The sequence below is a fragment of the Acanthochromis polyacanthus genome, chromosome 12 (assembly GCF_021347895.1).
Source record: "Acanthochromis polyacanthus isolate Apoly-LR-REF ecotype Palm Island chromosome 12, KAUST_Apoly_ChrSc, whole genome shotgun sequence".
Classification (NCBI taxonomy): Eukaryota; Metazoa; Chordata; class Actinopteri; family Pomacentridae; genus Acanthochromis; species Acanthochromis polyacanthus.
This window is the reverse complement of record NC_067124.1, coordinates 40,793,086-40,813,910: the sequence shown is the minus strand read 5'-3', so window position 1 is coordinate 40,813,910 and position 20,825 is coordinate 40,793,086. Positions and strand designations below refer to the sequence as shown.

At 40.5% G+C, this 20,825-nt stretch overlaps 2 protein-coding genes across 2 annotated transcripts; one reads left to right on the top strand and one right to left on the bottom strand.

Moving 5' to 3' along the window:
* The first annotated feature begins 1 nt into the window (after position 1).
* On the top strand, positions 2 to 1,999 carry ndufa3 (NADH:ubiquinone oxidoreductase subunit A3). The gene is made up of 4 exons (XM_022206664.2): positions 2 to 45; positions 296 to 370; positions 1,656 to 1,733; positions 1,825 to 1,999. The coding sequence occupies exons 1-4, from the start codon at positions 3 to 5 to the stop codon at positions 1,914 to 1,916; spliced, it is 288 nt and encodes a 95-aa protein (XP_022062356.2). The 5' UTR covers position 2; the 3' UTR covers positions 1,917 to 1,999.
* A 1,457-nt stretch (positions 2,000 to 3,456) lies between these two features.
* Positions 3,457 to 20,591, bottom strand: zgc:158689 (uncharacterized protein LOC791177 homolog). The gene is made up of 15 exons (XM_022206665.2): positions 20,264 to 20,591; positions 18,278 to 18,391; positions 18,127 to 18,202; positions 17,974 to 18,060; positions 16,111 to 16,172; positions 15,850 to 15,921; positions 14,251 to 14,388; positions 11,350 to 11,502; positions 11,023 to 11,199; positions 9,603 to 10,194; positions 8,306 to 8,513; positions 7,083 to 7,145; positions 6,812 to 6,965; positions 6,692 to 6,732; positions 3,457 to 5,538 (listed from the first exon to the last, which is right to left on the bottom strand). The coding sequence occupies exons 2-15, from the start codon at positions 18,323 to 18,325 to the stop codon at positions 5,466 to 5,468; spliced, it is 1,944 nt and encodes a 647-aa protein (XP_022062357.1). The 5' UTR covers positions 18,326 to 18,391; positions 20,264 to 20,591; the 3' UTR covers positions 3,457 to 5,465.
* Between the last annotated feature and the right edge of the window lie 234 nt (positions 20,592 to 20,825).

Below are 20,825 nucleotides of genomic sequence, written 5' to 3'. Positions count from 1 at the left end.
CCATGAGCACCTGTGCGGTTGAAACTACAACAGACAATATGGCGGGTACGTATGTATTTTGTCATCTTTTGGAGCAGAAATCAGTGAAGTTCGCTTCACCTTGAGCACCATACGCTTTTAATAGACACATTAAATATTAAAATCAGTCTGAATTAGTCTCATGAGGATTTTTAATTTGATTTTATTAATTTGAAACAAAACTGTGACCTTGGATGCGATGCTAATGTTAGCTAACGTCAGCTAGCGTGAGCAGCAGCGGAGGGTTTTCATTAATGTGACTTTATTTTCCCTGCAGGAGTCGGAGCTTTTTTGAAGAATGCGTGGAATAAGGAGCCCGTTATCGTGACTTCGTGTGCGATAGGACTCGTCGGTGAGCAGCTACCTTTTACACGGAGCTCAGAAGTTAAATTTATAGAATAAAAACAACAGATTCTGATGCTTGTCTCCTGTTTTAGTGATGTCTGTTGATTCTACCGTGTCCTTGTATTATCCACACTTTGATATTTGTTGATTATTGCTGATCAAACTGTCAAATTAAACATCTGATGTGTTTGCAAACCATATTTACTTGTCGATGCAGCAGCTGATTCTATTGAAACTAGCCTGAGCAGTAGTTTTATTTAATAGAGAAGTACGCTGGTGCTCAAACAAAAGAAGACTTCAAAAAGATTCATCTTTGGTTTTAAGATGCTGAAATGAGCATTTTTACCATCCTGTGACATTGTAGAGACGAAACAGTCAAATAAATAATCAGCTAATTGATGAGTAATAACAATAATGGTTAATTGTTGACCTAAAATTATAGATTTAATCGTAGTTTCTGTTGAATGCATGCTAAACTCACCTCTACACAACGAGAAATTACAACAAGAGTTGAACTGAACTGCAAGTAATGATTATTTTCAGTGTCAGTCTTTCTGGAGATCTTTTTCTGGACGAATCAATCAGTTGTTCGGTCTCCAAAATGTGTTTAAATGGTGAAAAATGTGGGTCAGAGTTTCCTCAAATGTCTGGTTTAGTCCACAGAGCTTCAGTTTACTGTCACAGAGGAAAGAAACTAGAAAATATTCACAGTCAAGGAGCTGGAATCACAGAATGTAGACTGATTTTAATTTAAAAATGACTCAAACTAATCAATTACTAAAATAGTTGAAGATTAAATTCATGATTAATCGATTTATTATTGCAGCTCTAATTTAACTGAGTTTGACTGATGGTTTGATGGTTGAACAAAAAAAAAGACTTTTTAAAGGCTGTGATGGACATTTTCTCCATCCTGAGACGTTTTAGAGAAAACAATAAAAAAAATGCAGAAACTAATCATCAGAATGAAAATAATTGTCAGTTTTTGTCCTGAAGAAGTTTAAAAGTACAGATTTAATGGTAGTTTCTTTTGGATTAGCCCTAAATAAATCAGTTTGTTGTACCAAAAACAAACTAAAATCACTTGTTTTGTCTCTAAAATGACAGAAATATGTGGATCAGAGTTTCCTCAAATGTCTGGTTTAGTCCAAAGATCTTCAGTTTACTGTCACAGAGGAAAGAAACCAGAAAATATTCACATTTAAGGAGCTGAATGTAGACTTCTCCTGCAGTTGGTGGTTAAGCTGTAGCGGTGTTGTAATGTGAAGTTCAAACCCTTCGTCTCTCCTCAGGCGCCGTCCTTCCCTTCCTCAGCCCGTACACTAAATACACGTCGATGCTGAATGCTGCCGTACCGTACAACTATCCAGGTAAACGCCGTTCACTTCACAGAGGCTCTGAGCGCTTCGTCTTCTGTTTTGTCCGACATGAAATCCTCTTTTCTCGGTTTTCCCGCTGCAGTTCCGGTGCGAGATGATGGAAACATGGACGACGTTCCTGCACATCCCTGTGAACCAAAAGGACGGAGCTTGGACTGGCTAAAGAATCTCTAACTCCTTGTCCTCGCCGCCTGCGTTGTTCCTCCTGTTCATATCTGCCTGCAATCGTCTGACAATAAAGATTCTATTTAATTCTATTTCTGCGGCACTTTGTTTGGTTTCTTAACTTCAAACAAAGATTTCAGAAACTAAAGATATCTCAGCATTTTCTTGATCTGAAACTGAATAATTTGTCTTCAGGTTTTGAAAGTTAGTATGGAAATGAGTTTAGAATACTCCCAGACAAGACCTAAAACATAACATCTGTCTCATTTTTGTCACTTTCTGTCTCGTTTTTGTCGTTCACAGCATCAGTTTTCCTAAAGAATGTGTAGAGCAAAGCTATGTCCTCTCTTCTATTGTTCATATTTTCATCCATTGTCAGCCTTGATTGAATGTCTCTCTCTACCTCATATTATCAGGATCAGACTCATTCTTTGGACTGTTTTCCATCAGTGGTCAGCAGTAACAGCTAGCTAAATATCTAGCTTCTACTGCTGAGAAAAAGATCACATTAGCATGGATTAGAGTAGGGTTAGAAACACAGAAACATGGATTTATCTGAATTTAATTATTGTTGTTTTTATTTTCTTTTTTTGCGTATATTAATCATGTCTTAACTGAGTGATTTTAGAACTGTTTTGTATTGCTGCTGCCTATCTTGGCCAGGACTCACTTGAAAAAGAGGTTCTTAATCTCAATGGGATCTTTCCTGGTTAAATAAAAAAAATAATGTAATAAAAAGGCAACCATTGATGTGGAGCTGAGCTAATCAATACCTATTAACTGATTTTCTGCTCAATATTATTGATCAATATGGAGCAGAAAACTGGAAAAGAGAAGGGTGATTTTTCAAACATTTAGAAGCCCAGATGTCCTCCAGTTCTGGACTGAACCATAACACTGCACAAAACAGCAGTAGAATAACCTAGCAAACGAACCTAGCTAACGGGCCAAGCTAGCGAATCTAGCTAATGGACCCAGCTACCGGGCATAGCTAACTGACTTGGCTAACAGATCTAGCTAGAACAATTGAATAAAAAAAAACACAAAAAAAAGCACAAAACAGAGCTAATAACTGTTCAAATGGAGCCAATTAATTGTCAAAAATGAGCTAATAAATGTCTAAAATAAGCTAATTGTCTAAAATGAGCTAATAACTGTCTCAAATGGGCTAACTGTCCAAAACAAGCTTATAGATGAAAGTTGAGTGTTAAACTCAGTTGATTTTCTATGAGAAGGCTTCAAAGCAAACCTTTTTATGACAGAAAATGTGACACTGGGTTTTCTGGAGTAGCTCAGTTTTTTTTTTAAAATAATCCTGAACACAGTTTGATCCTTCAGAGGCTTAGAGAGAAAAATCTGCAATCAGATTAACGGAAAAACAAATTCCTTGTTAACGGTAGCGTGACTCGACTTAGAGAAGCAGAAAGAATAAAATACGGGGCTGGAAGTTATTCAGAGAGACGTCTGAGCGCTAAATAAGATAAAAATATGATGCAGAAATACTGTAAAACACAACTAAACTGTTTAAAAAGACAATAAGAGGAGAAAGTCTTTCATAGAACTTTTATTTCACAACATGTCAACATTCCTCATCACAGCTCAACTTGTGCAGTCAGGATTTCATGTCTATGCAGTTTTTTGTGTTGCACAAATGCGAGGACTTTAAGGATTTACGTTCAATGTCCAAACCAGATTTCACTTCAGTAGAACGCTTTGTTTTCATCAGGATGGTGTCAGCTGGAAATATTCTGCAGTTCTGTAAACACGAAGCATTAAAACAACATTTTCTGTTGATTTTGTTAGAAAACCGTCAGATTTTAGGTCACAATGGAGTTTTTTTTTTTCACATTACAGCCTCATTTTGACCAGTTATTTCCATTCTACAGTTTTTGTTCTTTATGTTTGATTGTATTTTTTCACTGTTTTGTCATTTTCTAATGCTTTGCATGTTTATTTTTTAAATTATTGCTACAATTCTTATCTTTTATTATTTAAATTACCAATATTACTAACAAACGAATTGTCTGAGCCGTCGTTTTGTCCCGTTTGTCATTTTCTGCCTCGTTTTTTTTTTGTATTTCATTTTAGTCGTTTTGTGTCTCATTTTTGTCTTTTTGTCTCGTTTGTCTTTTTTTTGTGGTTTTCTGTCTCGTATTTGTCCTTTTATGTCTTCTTTTCGTCGTTTTGTCTTTTGTCTTGTTTTTGTCAAACTCCGTAAAAGTTGATTTTTCTGCCACTAATACTGGATTCCAGCTGAGATTTCCTTTGATATAAAGAGAAAATAATCAGTATTACTCCATTTAAAATTGAAATTAAAGACTATGAGGGCTGTAATGATAGAAATAACCGGTGCTGGAGGCTGAATTCAACAGTTTCAGGTTTTCAAACGTCTAAAGTTTTTCTACCAAAGTGAAATATGAGTTTAAAAGGAAATAAAAGTTAAACAATCACATTTTCAGCTATTTACAGGCGTTAGCTCTACCACGTTGCCGTTCATGTGCCGTTAGATTTTCTACAACTTTTCTATCTTCAAGGTGCTAAAAGTTCACAGCAACTGGCAGCAGTTAGAAGAACTATTACTTCATTTTCAGAGTTTTACTGTCGGGCTTTTACCACGAACACTTCCTCAGACGTCGCTCAACTTTCCAATAAACTTTCTTCATCACTTTCTCAGCTCCGTCTCCTCCCGTTAAACCTCATTCTTCTCGTCTATCTCTCAGATTCTGCTAAACGTGCAGCTAGAACAGACGTCAAGAGCTTCAGGTTTGGGAAAAAAGGAACCGAGGAGACGTCAAACCCGTAGACGAAGCACCAACGTCTCTCATCCAGAAGACCTGAAACCCTCCACAGCAAGCTACTTCCTAAAGAAAACACTTCTTCTAACAAAACCTCGACCCAAACGCTCTAAAGTTTGTTTCTCTGCATCAAAATTAAGGCAGGATGTGTTTTTTTCTTGGCATTTTGAGTTAAAATGATCCAATAATCTGACCGAACAGCAGCAGAAACAGAAAATCTATCCGACAGGAACAACTCTGTCCAGGAACTAAACAAAAAGAAACACAAAAACGACTTGGAGCGTCCATTTCAATCATTAAAATCCAAATAATCACGGTTTAAAATAACAAAAAAAAGACACTTAAAATTTAAAAGTTCACCTTCATTGAAACGGAGAAAAATCAGCTTTTCTACCAAATATAATCCTGTATATGTAGAGAAGGAGCCTGTCCTCTTCCCAATCACTTCATTAAACCTTTCGGCTATCAGGATCCAGTCCCTAAATCAGCAGAAACCTCTCTGAATGTGGCACAAAAACAAATTAAAACGTGTTAGTTACTCTAAGTACGCCCATAAAAACTAGACTAGGTTTCATTTTAAGGCTCACTCAGGCAGATGTTACATCGATTATTCCTCCTTCCTCCTCAGAACTAAACCACATTTAGAGTAGATCTGCTTTAAAAACGTTCTGACACATAAACCGGATGGGATTAAACAGAACAAACATCAGCAGGAGTCCGTTGGCTGGACGGACCGACGGACCAGATGGCAGGAAGTCCAAACTCACTCGATGATCGGAGCTGAGCGGTCGTTGGTGACGGTTTTTCTGAGGCGGATGTGAGCGAACGGGTTCGGCCTGGAAGCAGGAAACCAGAAAAATGGGAGTTATCAAGAATAAACTAAAGATCTGTCCACAATGTCTGGTGAAGTTTACGTCCAGAGTTGGACCTCTAATCATAAAAAAATGTTTTTTATGTTACACCCAAAGACTGACAACACAAATTTCTCATTCAGAAGACCTAAAAACCTCCACAAGCAGCGCTACAGTGGAGCTTCCAACATCAGAACATTCTGGAAAACACCAAACTTTGAACCCATTTTTCTCCTTAACTACAGAAAGTGGGTCTGACCACTCTGCTTCTAAACCTTACTGTCCAAGATGCAGCAAAAATCATCCAAAATGATTCAAAATAACTTGAAAATCATCCAGAATTACAGAGAAATTTCCATGAATTCGGTTAAATGATGATTTGTTCAGAGTGACATGAAAATAGTCTAAAATGATCCAAAGTCATTCAGAATTTCTGTCACGATTAAAAATGATCCAGAATGACTGAAAATTCGCAGAATGACACTAAATGTGCCCAAAATGCCTTAAAAATCATCCAAAATGACTCAAAATCTGTCTTAACTGACAAGAAAAATGATCCAAAATTGCAGAAAATTTGTCCAGAATGATGCAAACATTGTCAGAAAGGACACAAATCTTCACAAAATGAAAAAAATAAATCTTAAATCTGTTCAGAATGAACTGAAAATGACTATAAATGACTGAAAACTTGCAGAATGACATGAGGGGTTAGAAGCAGAGCAGTCTAACCCACAAGAAACCCATTTTTACAGCCTCCTCTACATCCAAACCCTTATTGTCCAAGATAATTCAAAATGATCTAAAATTATTCAAAATGCGTCCAAAACCTGACTTGAAGATGATCCAAAACCAGTCAGAATTTCTCTCAAATGTTCTATAATGACACTAAATTTGTCCAAGATGCTTTAAAAATCATCAAAATTAGTCCAAAATGACCTGAAAATGTTCCAAAATTGCAGAAAATCTGTCCAGAAATGTGAGAATTATTACTTCCTGTAAGCTGGAGATGAGCTGGGACACATTCTGTGTGATTTCTGATCATCAACAATCATCAACATTTCTGCCCTGTGGGGGAATGAGCAGCTTTGGAGGAACACTGAGCGAGTTTATTCTAATCATCCATGCATATAGGGGTTACCTGCTGGGTGACGGAGGAGGGGAGGTCAGCTCTGAGGTGATCTGGAACACAAACAGACCATCATCACCGTTAGTTCTGGTTTCCATGACGACCCCTGAAGCTTCACCTGCGCTCTCTCACCTTGTTGCTGTCGGCCATGCTGTATGGGCGGGGCCTGAAGGTGCTGACCCTCTGGGGCGGGAGGCTCCGCTCGTCCTCCGACTCGGGCGTGAGCGCCGGCAGCTTGTCCAGCTGGCCGGTGCTGGTGCTGTTGGCTTTAGATAGGAAGAGCGAGCTGCAGGAAGAGATAAAGGAACCCGAGGATTAAAAACACAGAAAGACGAGCCGGGAGAGGGAAGACCAACAGCTGCTGGTGTTTTTACTGAGAACACAGAAGGAAAATATGCATCACCTCTCCAGGAGATCCGTCTGGTTGTGTTGAGGCTGAGTGTAGGAGAACGGGAACCAGCCTTTTCTGAGGAGGAAAACATCAGCTTCATGTTCAAATCAAAGTTTAAAGAGTCTGTGTGATAAACAAAGCCCCTTAAAGTCACCGTCTTTTGTCTTTTAGAAACATATCATCTCATTTTTCCTTCACTGTTGGTCCATTTTTAAATCTAAACGTCCTGCAGATGTTTGGAAACAGAACAATCATGAAGAAGAGAGAACTTCGGTTTGTCTCAGTGTCATCTATTTTCTTGTCATTTGGTCTCGTTTTTGTCATCTTGTGCGTTCTTTGGGTCGTTTTAGGTCTATTTTTTTGTCATTTTGTGTCATCTTTGTGTGTTTTTGTTGTTTGTGTCCCATTTCTGTAATTTCGTCTCGTTTTATGACGCTCGGTCTGGTTTTTGTCAAATTTTCTTTTTATTCAGGACCAATTTTGAGTGATCTTGGACACTCAGACATTATTAATTAATTTCTGTAATTTTGAAAATGTTTTGAATCATTTTTGAAAAGTATTTGTCAATTTGGACAAATTCGGTCATTTTTGATTCCTTTAATAATGATTTGAATCAGATTTCTGTCAAACTTTGAGTCATTTACAGATGAATATCTCCATGTTTTCTCTCTAGTCTGCTCATCATCAGCAGAAAGATGTTTCTTCATGCTGGATGGAGCTCCAACAACTATCTCCTCGTTTCCGAGCCATGCTGCATTTACTGTCTCTCTGTGGAATCCGTAAACTCTCTGAATTTTTGTCCCCTGACTGTCGGTCACATCTGAGTCAGTCGTGACTTTTTGGTTGCATCAGGAGTCGCTGAATTTTTTGTTTTTCGCCAAATCTTTTTGGTGCAAACTACTGAGTTTTGGTGACATTTTAAACGAGACGTGGAATAAAGTGATTGCTGAGTTTATACGTCAGAGTTGACACATTCACTGACTGTTGGAAAGTGAAACTCTGATGATTTTGTTTTTAGTCCTTTTGGGCATTTTTAAAAAAAAAAGTAACTTCCTTTTCAAATCCACTGGCAGGTTTTAGGATTCAGGGAGGAGCCTAAACACAACATGGACTACATAGAGAGAATTATGGTCTGTCTATGGTATGTTAGAGAGAAGGAGGATAACGGGAGGAGTGGTTTTGGTAAAGTCCTCTGAAGGCTAAAAGACGTCTCCAGGATGAAGCCGTGTTCTTACCGTCCGGTCCGTTCGTTCTGGCCGTAGTGCCATCCGTCTCTGGGCTCAGAGATCAGCAGAGTGATGTAATCTCCAGACAGGAAGTGCAGTAAACAAGCTCCGCCTCCTAAACCTCCACCGCCGCCGTCCGATGCTCCAGGTGTGTGAGCAAACATGGCCTCCACCCGAGAAGGTCCAGACAGAGGCAGCATCCTGGGGAGACTGGAGCCTGGAGGGGGAAAATTTAAATAAAGAGTTTATTTAACATGAGAAAAGTAACTTTGTGAAAAACATTCTGTATTCTAGCCTCGCTAATGTCAGATTTCTGATCAATTCTGTTCACTAAAACAGTAATATAACGGCTAACCAGCAAATAAAGAATGTTATTAACGGTCTAAAAGGCTAAATAGCTTACATTAAGCTAAGCTAACAACATTATTACAGCACTGACAGACTTTAAGATAAACCAACAATATTGTGCTATATCAGCTTGCTGTAGCACCTGCTCAATGACTGACTTTAGGTTAAGCTAATAACAGTATGCTAAATTAATTTGTTATAGCATGAGCTAACTAGTTGACTTTCAGTTAAGCTAATCATGTTTATCTTTATTAGCTTGATCTAACACGAACTAACTTTAGGTTAAGCTCATAATACTATGCTTTATTAGCTTGCTGTAGCACTAGCTAACTTTAGGGTTATTTAATAATGTTTTACTACATTATCTTCCTATAACACTAGCTAACTTTAGGGCATATTTAATAATGTTTTTCTACATTATCTTCCTATAACACTAGCTAACTTTAGGGTTATTTTAATAATGTTTTTCTACATTATCTTCCGATAACACTAGCTAACTTTAGGGTTATTTAATAATGTTTTGCTACATTATCTTCCTATAACACTAGCTAACTTTAGAGTTATTTTAATAATGTTTTTCTACATTATCTTCCTAGAACACTAGCTAACTTCAGGCAGAGCTGATAATGTTAGGCTATATTGACGTGCTATAGTTAATATTAAAATGGATCAGTTTGAGCCACAACATAACAGGACACACAAAATGACAGAAACAAAACACAAAATGACAAAAAATGAAACAGAAAACAACAAAAATGAGATACAAAGCGACAAAAAAGAGACAGAAAATGACAAACATAACAGCCTCTAAGCGTAGCTCTAAAGCTGCACTCATTAAATTACTGGATTCATTTACTGAACACAGAAAGTCAGATTCAGCAACGTTCAGTTTAAAAACCTGCGCTGGGTTTGTGTTTGGCAATGAAGACCAGAACTAGAACCAGACCCAGAACCTCACCCTGGAAGCCGCCCAGCCTCAGCTCGCTGACTGGTCGCCGTGGTAATGGCAGCGTCGCCGTGGCGCTGATCTCCGCGGCCCTCAGCAGCCAGGGGTTGCTGCTGCCTCCGGGGCCCGGCGGGGCCAGCAGATGGACCGGGGTCATGGCCCGGCTCAGGGGGGCGCTGTGGGGCAGCGGCGGGCTGTGGGGGGCGCTGTGGGAGATGGGGACAGTCACGCCCTGAGAGGAACCGCCGTCCGGAGACACCTGGCTGAGGGACATGACGGTGGAGGGGATGAGGCTGGGGGACAGGGTGGAGGTGTTGGAGGCCAGGAGGAGGGAGGCCTGCTGGGCCGAGGAGGAGGAGGAGGAGGAGGTGGTCGGGGTGGAGGCGGCCGGGCTGCCGTCTGGGAGAGGGCTGGAGCTGAGAGGAGAGTCGGTGTGCTGAGGAGAAGCTCCTCTGGATGAAGCTCCGGCGGTGGAGCTGAAGGTCTGAGGAGAACCCTGAGGAGCAGCGTCGCTCTGGGAGGCCGGAGGAGGAGAACGCTGCTGCTGCTGGAGGCGACTGGAGTCTCCGTTCAGCAGAGGAGGAACCTCCTGGACCGACAGCCGCTGGAGAAACAAAGCAGAGGTCCATCACAGCCAGCTAAAGATCTGAAGAATGAATACTTTTCAAATCAGTTTGAAATCTGTCAAAATTGTCCAAAATGACTCCAGACTTCTCAAAATGACACAAATTATTTTGAATTTGTTCAAAAGGATTCAAATTCTTTCCAGAATGACCCAAACTGGACCATAAGGACTCAAAATATGTAAAAATTGACTTGAAAATGGTCCAAAATGACTCCAGACTTTTTTAAATGACTTAAAATTTGTTAAAAATGTCTGAAGTGAGTAAAAGTTTTCCAAAATTATTCAAAACTTGTCCTAAATGACAAAAAGTGTTCAAAGTGACTCAAAATGAGTCCAAAATTAGTTAAACTCTTCCAGAAATTACACAAATTCAAAGGAAACTTAAAATTGTCCAAAGTGAGTAATATCATTGTGAGATAGCAGCATGGCGCCACTGTAACCATGACAACAAGTGAACACTACATCAAAGAAATTCCATAAACTCGCCCAAAATGTCTGAGTGTCCAAGATCATTAAAAACTGGTCCTGAATGAAAAGTAAACTGGTGTAGAATTTGCCAAAACCTGTTGGAAATGACTCCATAGTTGTCCAAGATGAAACTAAAATTCGTCTAAAATGGCTTAATCTGCCTAAAAATGGTAAACACGTAACAAAGACGACCCAAATTAATAAGAAACTGTAAAATAAGGTCAGCATGGCTCAGAAACATGTTGCAGATCCATCCAGCATGGTGGAACATCTTCTACTGATGCTGAGCAGAGTATCACGGAGACATTTAAGCCTCTACAGGATCAGGACCGTCCTGACCTGCTCCGGCTGAGCTGAGCCGATCTTGGCGTGTCGGAGGACCTCGGCGATGCCGGCGGCTCCGGGGCTCTGAGGCGCCGTGTGTCTCAGCAGGTTCAGAGCTCGTTCAGGAAGCTTGGTCGGCTGAGAACACGACTGCTGCCACGACGACAGCTTCTGAGACAGGAGCTCTCTGACCTGGAGGAAGTTCAGACGCAACAAAGACAGAAGAAGAGCAGAGCTGAAGAAACGAGCTGCAGTGAAAGCACCGTCTGGACACTCTGGTCTCAGTTCTAGTTCCTGCTTCTTCAGGGTCATGAGGCCGTTTGAACGTAGAAATCAGATCACCTTGGAGTGGTAGTTAATGAGCAGTTTGGTGACACAACACTGCCGGTCGACCAGGAAGCAGTACCGCCGCCGCTCCTCTGTCAGCGCCGACTTATACCCTGAAGCCACCAGAGAGTCCAGCTCCACCTGCCGACGGCTCATCAGCTCCACAAACTGGAGGACAACACAACATGAACTCGTTAATGAGCGAGGAGGCTCATCTGGGGTCCAGAACATTAGAAAAAAGACCTCTTTTACAGTTGTCTGCTTCGTATGAGAAACGACAAAAAAAGGAGACACAAAACAACAAAAAGGAGACACAAAACGACCAGAAAAGACACAAAATGACAAAAAAAGACACAAAACGACAAAAAGGAGACACAAAACGACAAAAATGAGACACAACGACAAACATGAGACACAAAACGACAAACAGGAGACACAAAACGACAAAAAAGACACAAAACGACAAAAATGAGACACAAAACGACCAAAAAAGAGACACAAAACGACAAAAAGGAGACACAACGACAAACAGGAGACACAAAACGACAAAAAGGAGACACAAAACGACAAAAAGGAGACACAACGATAAACAGGAGACAACGACAAACAGGAGACACAAAATGACAAAAAAAGACACAAAACGACAAAAATGAGACACAAAACAACCAAAAAAGACACAAAACGACCAAAAAAGACACAAAACGACCAAAAAAGACACAAAACGACAAAAAGGAGACACAAAACGACAAAAAGGAGACAACGATAAACAGGAGACACAAAACGACAAAAAAAGACACAAAACGACAAAAATGAGACACAAAACAACCAAAAAAGACACAAAACGACCAAAAAAGACACAAAACGACCAAAAAAGAGACACAAAACGACAAAAAGGAGACACGACAAAAAAGACACAAAACGACAAAAAGGAGACACAAAACGACAAAAAGGAGACAACGACAAACAGGAGACACAAAACGACAAAAAAAGACACAAAACGACAAAAATGAGACACAAAACAACCAAAAAAGACACAAAACGACCAAAAAAGAGACACAAAACGACAAAAAGGAGACACGACAAAAAAAGACACAAAACGACAAAAAGGAGACACAAAACGACAAAAAGGAGACACAAAACGACAAAAAGGAGACACAAAACAACCAAAAAGACACAAAACGACAAAAAAAAGACACAAAACGACAAAAAGGAGACAAAACGGCAAATAAAGACACAAAACGACAAAAAGGAGACAAAATGACAAAAAAAGACACAAAACGACAAAAAGGAGACACAAAACGACAAAAAAGACACAAAACAAAAAAAGAGACAAAACGACAAAAAGGAGACACAAAGTGACAAAAAAAGACAAAACGACAAAAAGGAGACAAAACGACAAAAAAGACAAAAAATAACAAAAACAAACACAAAATGACAAGAATGAGACAGAAAGAGACCAAAACAAGACACAAAATGACAAAAAGACAAGACAAAAAAGACAGAAAATGACAAAAATAAGACAGAAAGAGAAAAATGAGACACCAAACGACGGAATCCTCATCACCAGGTCCTGCCAACATGTGAGTCATGTTCCATGAATAATAATAATATTTAAAATATTATGTGGATTAAAAAATGTTCCCACAATGTATTTTAAACATTCTTTTCTCCTAAGTTTTATAGATTTGGTCTCAGTACAAGAACATTTACACACTACTGATGTTTTAGGGTTTAATATGTGAATTATTATGGGATGGAAAACATCTCCGCTAACCTTTACTGTAACAATGTTAGCTTATGACATCACTTCCTGTCTGTTTCCCAACGATAGCATCATTAGAATCATAAAACCTCTGCAGGCCGACCTTTCCTTCTCCTTCAGCTAAATCCTCTCATTCCATTCACTGACTGCTTGTTCTGGGAGAAATCAGCTGGAGCACATTTTTCTCTTTAATCTCGTTCACGCCACACAGATCTGCTCTTTAACCGGCCGGACGCCGAGCACAGATCCACAATGAACGGGAAAATATGTGGCATGGATCAGAAACAGTGAACAGAGCAGCAGAGCCAGAGTTTATAGAGGCTGTAAACACGTAATTATTTTAAAAAGACACAAAACGGCACAGAAAAAGACAAAAACAAGACACAAAATGACCAAAACGAGACACAAAAAGACCAAAACGAGACAGAAAAAGACCAAAACGAGACACAAAATGACCAAAACGAGACAGAAAATGACCAAAACGAGACAGAAAATGACCAAAACGAGACACAAAAAGACCAAAACCAGACACAAAAAGACCAAAACCAGACACAAAAAGACAAAAACGAGACACAGAAAGACAAAAACGAGACACAGAAAGACAAAAACGAGACACAGAAAGACCAAAACGAGACACAAAAAGACAAAAACGAGACACAAAAAGACAAAAACGACAAAACAACAAGACACAAAATGACAAAAACAAGATACAAGACAACAAAAACAGGACAGAAAATTATTGAAATCCTCAAAACAAAAACGAGACACAAAACCAGAAGTCAGCATGGCTCAGAAACACGTTGGAGGTCCATCCAGCATGGACAAACATCTACTGATGAGCAGAGTAACATGGAGACATTCATGTTCAAAGCATCTCAAATTTTGACAAAAATCGGATTAAAATTATTTTAAAACGTGTCCAAAATGACAGAATTTGTCAAAATTAACATAAACTTGCCAGAAATTATTAAATCATTTTCAGAATTGCACAAAACTTGTTACAAAATTCATCCAAAATGTCCAAATGTTCAAGATCACTTTAACTCGTCCAGAATGAGTGAAAACCTGTCAGAAAAGAATCCATGTTTGTCCAGACTGACAGAAACGTGTCCAAGATGAGTCAGAAGGAGGACGTCTACTGTGAACCTTCTCACCTGCATCTCTCTGTCTCCATACTTGTTGGGATGGCGGCTGCCCTGGCTCTTCCTGCGGAGCTTCTTCAGCTGAGACTGGCAGCGCTCGATGGACTCGGACTTGGACCTCCGCTCACTCTGGTACTTCTTTAAGGTGGCCTGAAGGGAAACGACGAGTTAGAGAGGATTTAATGAAAGGAATGGTAAAGAGTAGAGTTCAGGAAAACACATTCATTCTCATGGAAATTATTAAGATGAATACGGCTGAGACATCATGATGCTGCCACCACCATGCTTCATGTCATGATGCTAGGAACTCCTTCAGAGGAGTCATAGAGTCTTGGTGGCCTCCCTCTCTAGTCTCTTTCTCCTTCAGAGGAGTCAGAGTCTTGGTGGCCTCCCTCTCTAGTCTGTTTCTCCTTCAGAGGAGTCATAGAGTCTTGGTGGCCTCCCTCTCTAGTCTGTTTCTCCTTCAGAGGAGTCATAGGAGTCTTGGTGGCCTCCCTCTCTAGTCTCTTTCTCCTTCAGAGGAGTCATAGAGTCTTGGTGGCCTCCCTCTCTCGTCTCTTTCTCCTTCAGAGGAGTCATAGAGTCTTGGTGGCCTCCCTCTCTCGTCTCTTTCTCCTTCAGAGGAGTCATAGAGTCTTGGTGGCCTCCCTCTCTAGTCGCTTTCTCCTTCAGAGAAGTCAGAGTCTTGGTGGCCTCCCTCTCTAGTCTCTTTCTCCTTCAGAGGAGTCATAGAGTCTTGGTGGCCTCCCTCTCTCGTCTCTTTCTCCTTCAGAGGAGTCATAGAGTCTTGGTGGCCTCCCTCTCTCGTCTCTTTCTCCTTCAGAGGAGTCATAGAGTCTTGGTGGCCTCCCTCTCTAGTCGCTTTCTCCTTCAGAGAAGTCAGAGTCTTGGTGGCCTCCCTCTCTAGTCTCTTTCTCCTTTAGAGGAGTCATAGAGTCTTGGTGGCCTCCCTCTCTGGTCTCTTTCTCCTTTAGAGGAGTCATAGAGTCTTGGTGGCCTCCCTCTCTGGTCTCTTTCTCCTTCAGAGGAGTCATAGAGTCTTGGTGGCCTCCCTCTCTGGTCTCTTTCTCCTTTAGAGGAGTCATAGAGTCTTGGTGGCCTCCCTCTCTGGTCTCTTTCTCCTTTAGAGGAGTCAGAGTCTTGGTGGCCTCCCTCTCTCGTCTGTTTCTCCTTCAGAGGAGTCAGAGTCTTGGTGGCCTCCCTCTCTGGTCTCTTTCTCCTTCAGAGGAGTCAGAGTCTTGGTGGCCTCCCTCTCTGGTCTCTTTCTCCTTTAGAGGAGTCAGAGTCTTGGTGGCCTCCCTCTCTCGTCTGTTTCTCCTTCAGAGGAGTCATAGAGTCTTGGTGGCCTCCCTCTCTGGTCTCTTTCTCCTTCAGAGGAGTCGTAGAGTCTTGGTGGCCTCCCTCTCTAGTCTCTCAGGTCTTGAGGACGTCTTGCTCTAGTCACATTTATTCATGTTCCATCTTCCTTCCATTTCTTAATGATGGATCTAAGTGGACTCCAGGAGATCTTCAGGAACTTTAAATCTTCTCGTATCCTTCTGAACGATGTGTAAATCATCAGTCTTGGTGTCCTCCCTCTCTAGTCTAATCTTCAGTCTTTTGTTGACTTACTGTGAGGTATTTGATGTCCAGCTCCAACTTCTGCTCCAACTGGGCCAGCAGCTCAGAGTGAAACAGCTTCAACTGTTGAAGTCACAGAAAGAGTTCAACAGAAAGTTCACTTTAATACGATCCTCAGAACATGCAGTTTTCTGATGCACAGTAGAACTAGTTTGTCTTTAAGCAGATGATCTTTTTCATGTTTGCTTAAGGCCTAAAGCATGAGGCTCTCTGTATAAAAACCCGTCCACTGTGGCAGGACTCAGATCTCACCACGTCTTCCAGCTGCACCTGAATCTGTCGGTGGACCTCTGCCATCTGGAACAGGGTGTCTCCTGCAACAGGGAACAACGTGAACACCACAGCGCCCAGCATGACTCAGATGTGTACAAAACTAGTTAAAGTTTATTCAGAACCTGTCCAAATATGTCAGGAATGACTCAAGATTGATCCTGAACAACCCAACATTTGTCAGAAGGGACTAAAACTAATTACTAAAAATGTGTCAAAGTTAAGAAGAATCCTCCAAAATGACCCAAAGACCGTCTAAAAATCAGCCTGACTGCTGAACATGGTTCTAAAATGAGCTGAGAGCAGCAGAACGTCCTCAGTCCTGGACATATCCATGTCTGCATCATGGAGAAGAACTGAACAGAGGAACAGAAACATCTGACCGAGAGACTCGACAAAGATGGAAAAAGATCCAGGAAGACCAGTGAGCAACTACAAACCAGAGGAGCAAAAAAGTTTGTCCAAAATGAAGACATTCATCCAAAAGAATTTAAAAAACTGTTAGTTATTCAGAAATGTGTCCAAGATGACCCAGAATTGTCCAAAAATAGTTTAAAAATGTACTAAAATATAAAACGTAGTAATCAGATTACTGTAAAGTGAGAGAATATACATTTAAAACTGATTCTAGCTGCTCTTCCACCCAGATAAAGTTGCTCTAAGTTGTTTTTTCCTCAGATAAAGTTGCTCTAAGTTCTTTTTTCCTCAGATAAAGTTGCTCTAAACTGGTTTTTCCTCAGACAAAGTTGCTCTGAGCTGGTTTTTCCTCAGATAAAGTTGCTCTGAGCTGGTTTTTCCTCAGATAAAGTTGCTCTGAGCTGGTTTTTCCTCAGATAAAGTTGCTCTGAGCTGGTTTTTCCTCAGACAAAGTTGCTCTGAGCTGGTTTTTCCTCAGATAAAGTTGCTCTGAGCTGGTTTTTCCTCAGATAAAGTTGCTCTGAGCTGGTTTTTCCTCAGACAAAGTTGCTCTAAACTGGTTTTTCCTCAGATAAAGTTGCTCTAAACTGGTTTTTCCTCAGACAAAGTTGCTCTAAACTGGTTTTTCCTCAGATAAAGCTGCTCTAAGTTCTTTTTTCCTCAGATAAAGTTGCTCTAAACTGGTTTTTCCTCAGACAAAGTTGCTCTAAGTTGTTTTTTCTTCAGATAAAGTTGCTCTAAACTGTTTTTTCTTCAGATAAAGTTGCTCTAAACTGTTTTTTCTTCAGATAAAGTTGCTCTGAGCTGGTTTTTCCTCAGATAAAGTTGCTCTAAACCGGTTTTTCTTCAGATAAAGTTGCTCTAAGTTCTTTTTTCCTCAGATAAAGTTGCTCTAAGTTGTTTTTTCTTCAGATAAAGTTGCTCTGAGCTGGTTTTTCCTCAGATAAAGTTGCTCTAAACCGGTTTTTCTTCAGATAAAGTTGCTCTAAGTTCTTTTTTCCTCAGATAAAGTTGCTCTAAGTTGTTTTTTCCTCAGATAAAGTTGCTCTGAGCTGGTTTTTCCTCAGATAAAGTTGCTCTAAACCGGTTTTTCTTCAGATAAAGTTGCTCTAAGTTCTTTTTTCCTCAGATAAAGTTGCTCTAAGTTGTTTTTTCTTCAGATAAAGTTGCTCTAAACTGTTTTTCCTCAGATAAAGTTGCTCTGAGCTGGTTTTTCCTCAGATAAAGCTGCTCTAAGCCGTTGCAGAGCTTCTCTGGTCCTCTCTGGAGGCCGTTGGCTCGTCGCCCTCCGGCTCTCCTGCCGCCTCCCCCGCTGTTTTCAGCATCACAATGAGATCATGTGGTGTTGTTAATCTCCCAACAATGGCTCCACTCTCCCCCTGCGTCCTCGGCCCAGTCGCTCTAGAAACTTTCCCTTCCAGCACTCACCCAGCTCCTTGGAGCCTTGGCTGTCGCTGGCCAGTTCTCCCAGTTTAACCAGAGCGTCGAAGTAGCCCTTAGCGGCCACGGTGACTCCTGGAGAAGAGACAGAGCTTTAGAAAAAACCAAACCCTCCAGCAGTCACAGCTGAGTGATGCTCACCGGTCAGAGCCTTCTCGTAGTGCTTCCCCATCGCCACAAAGTTCTTCAGACTGGGGTTGAACTGGTCCAGGATGCCCTGAACACACAGAACCAGTTTAAACTGGAGCGGCTGCAGAGGAGCATTCAGTGAAACCCAGAGAATGAAAGTCACCTTGTAGACGTTCTCCGTCATCTTGTTCACCTCCTCGGTTCGAGACATTTTCCTTTTCTCACAGGTTTGCTGCTTCAGATGTTCTCGTCTCTAAACTTTACAGAATCTGATCCCCTAAAAGACAAAAAATTTATGTTTCATTCAGAAAAGTTATTTATATTATTAGCATTTTTAAAAACTGTCAGAAAATATTTTCTGGAAAAAATGTACTAGATGACTCTAAATAATCTAAAAGTGTTTAAAAACTGAAGCACATGACAGAAAACTTTTCTAAAATGATTTGAAATGTGTCAAGAATATTCTAAATTCACCTAAAATGACTCAAAATTACTACAAACTTGTGTAAAATTTGTCTGAATTGATTGAAAATGTGTTTGAAATGACTGGATATTTTTCTAAAATGACTCAAACCTGAACTCAATGGCTCAAAAAGATTCAAAATTCAGAAAAAATGACTCAAAATTGTCCAGAGTTCGTTCAGAAATCATTTAAAATTGCTCAAATTGGTCCCATATTTCTCCTAAATGACTGATTTTAAAATGACTTGAAATCTGTCAGAAAGATTCAAAATTCTCTAAAACTGTCAAAGATTACACAAAGTTTTGACCAAAAAACTTGAAACTCAGATAAAAAGTGGAAAAATGATTCTAAACTTGGGATAAAACTGAATGTTTTTTATGGTCTGAGCCTTTAAACCGGATCTGAGGAGGATCTGTGTGTTTCCATTTATCGCCTCACAGCAGCTCACAAACTAAATATTTCTCCTGGATCCGCTGAGCAGCCTTCAGATCAGAACATGGAGGACCAGCAGGAAGCTTCGTCTCTGTTTCCTCCTTTGTTTTTCCAGAAACGCTGACCCAGATCAGAGCGGTGCTCATTAAGGCTGGAATCTGTCTGATGCGTTCTGCAGCGTTTAGATGTGAAATAAAGTCTGGTCTGTGTGAGGAGGAAAGTCTGCAGGTGGTCAGAGGAAGAAGCAGACAGACGCTGCATTCATGGAGCTCCTCAAACGTGTTCAGGAAGAACGATACGCAAAGATGCACATTTATGGTCAAATAAAGCCCGAGTCGGTGAGATTTTGGTCGTTTTCTGACACTTCTTATAGAAAAAAACAAAAAATAGGATGCAGCTGGTTTGTTTGAGTCACTTTTTAAGTAAAAATACCAAAAAAATCATTATTTTGCTGTTTTTTTTCCTATTTTATGCGATGTTCAAGTAAAAAATATTCCAATATTGGATCAAATAAGGCACTTGTCAGCGACATTTTTTAAAGGATAAAGCAGAAAATTAAGATGCAGCTTTTTTGATTCACTTTTCAAGTAAAAATACAAAAAATGTTCAATGTTTTGCTGCTTTTCTCTATTTTATGTGATACACAGGTAAAATATATTCAGGTTTTACGTTAAATTTAGTATTTTTAAAGAACATTTTGGGCATTTTCTGACATTTTTATTAAAGGACAAAGCAGAAATATGAGATGCAGCTTTTTTATTTGAATCACTTTTGAAATAAAAAATAAAATGTTTTACTGCTTTTCTGTTTTCTGTGATATACAAGTAAAATATATTCAGATTTAGGATCAAATAAAGCACTTGTTGGTGATATTTTGGACTTTTTTAAAGGATAAAGCAGAAAAATAAGATCTGTTTTGAGTGACAGATAACATTTAGTCTCCAGATATTTAACGGTCAGATGTTGCAGCTAAATGAACATTTTCTCCTCCAACTTCAACTGTAAACCCGATAAAAGTGAAACCTGTTGAATCAGTAACAGTACAGACTTCAGCTAATAAGAGAAAGTCCAGCAGGAATCCAACCCTGCAGCTGCACCGCGGTGCTTTCTGCGCGTAAAGCTTCCATTAGCGCGTAAAGCTTCCATTAGCGCGTAAAGCTTCCATTAGCGCGTAAAGCTTCCATTAGCAGCAGCAACCTGTTGATCAGAAACTGTGAGGAATGTTGGAGCTGCTGATAGCAAACATTTACTCACCGTTCGTGTCCTCATTGTGGGAACAGAGCAGCCTCCTGCGCTCTGAGCCTCTAATGAAGCTCTTTTCTTCTGGTGGGGGTTGTAAATCTGCTGCCTTCCACCCCTTTTTCACATGGCCTCCCCCTGCCTCCCTTCACTCACAGGAATCCGGGTCAGATATTCGGTGCCGTCCAGTACCTTTCCTCCTCATTACTGAGCCGCTTACCGGAGCTGCCAGGACCAGACCCGCCGCCGGAGCCTCTCTGAGCCGCGGCTTCGCTCCCAGTCGCTCCTCCTCGGACGGAATAACAATGAGGCTCCGGAGCGGCGCTGAATAGCAGCGGGAGAATAATGAGCTGAACTCTGCAGCTCTGCAGCCATCACACATTCCTGCTGCCACAGAGGAGGGAGGCCCTGCTGCAGAGCTGCATTTACTGCAGCACATTATCACAATCAGACTGCATTTACTGCAACACACAGAGCCCTGCAGTACAGCCAGTGCTGCATTTACTGCAACACCTAGAATACGGCCAATGCCGCATTTACTGCAACACGTAGAATACGGCTAATGCTGCATTTACTG

Bases quoted from the DNA above. Each gene is read 5' to 3' on its own strand.
- ndufa3 (XM_022206664.2), top strand. From the start codon at position 3: ATGAGCACCTGTGCGGTTGAAACTACAACAGACAATATGGCGG. The intron at 46-295 runs GTACGTATGTAT...TTTTCCCTGCAG, and splicing joins TACAACAGACAATATGGCGG to GAGTCGGAGCTTTTTTGAAG. The intron at 1,734-1,824 runs GTAAACGCCGTT...TTCCCGCTGCAG, and splicing joins CGTACCGTACAACTATCCAG to TTCCGGTGCGAGATGATGGA.
- zgc:158689 (XM_022206665.2), bottom strand. From the start codon at position 18,325: ATGTCTCGAACCGAGGAGGTGAACAAGATGACGGAGAACGTCTACAAG. The intron at 15,922-16,110 runs GTGAGATCTGAG...TGACTTCAACAG, and splicing joins AGGTGCAGCTGGAAGACGTG to TTGAAGCTGTTTCACTCTGA. The intron at 6,733-6,811 runs GTGAGAGAGCGC...TTTGTGTTCCAG, and splicing joins GCATGGCCGACAGCAACAAG to ATCACCTCAGAGCTGACCTC.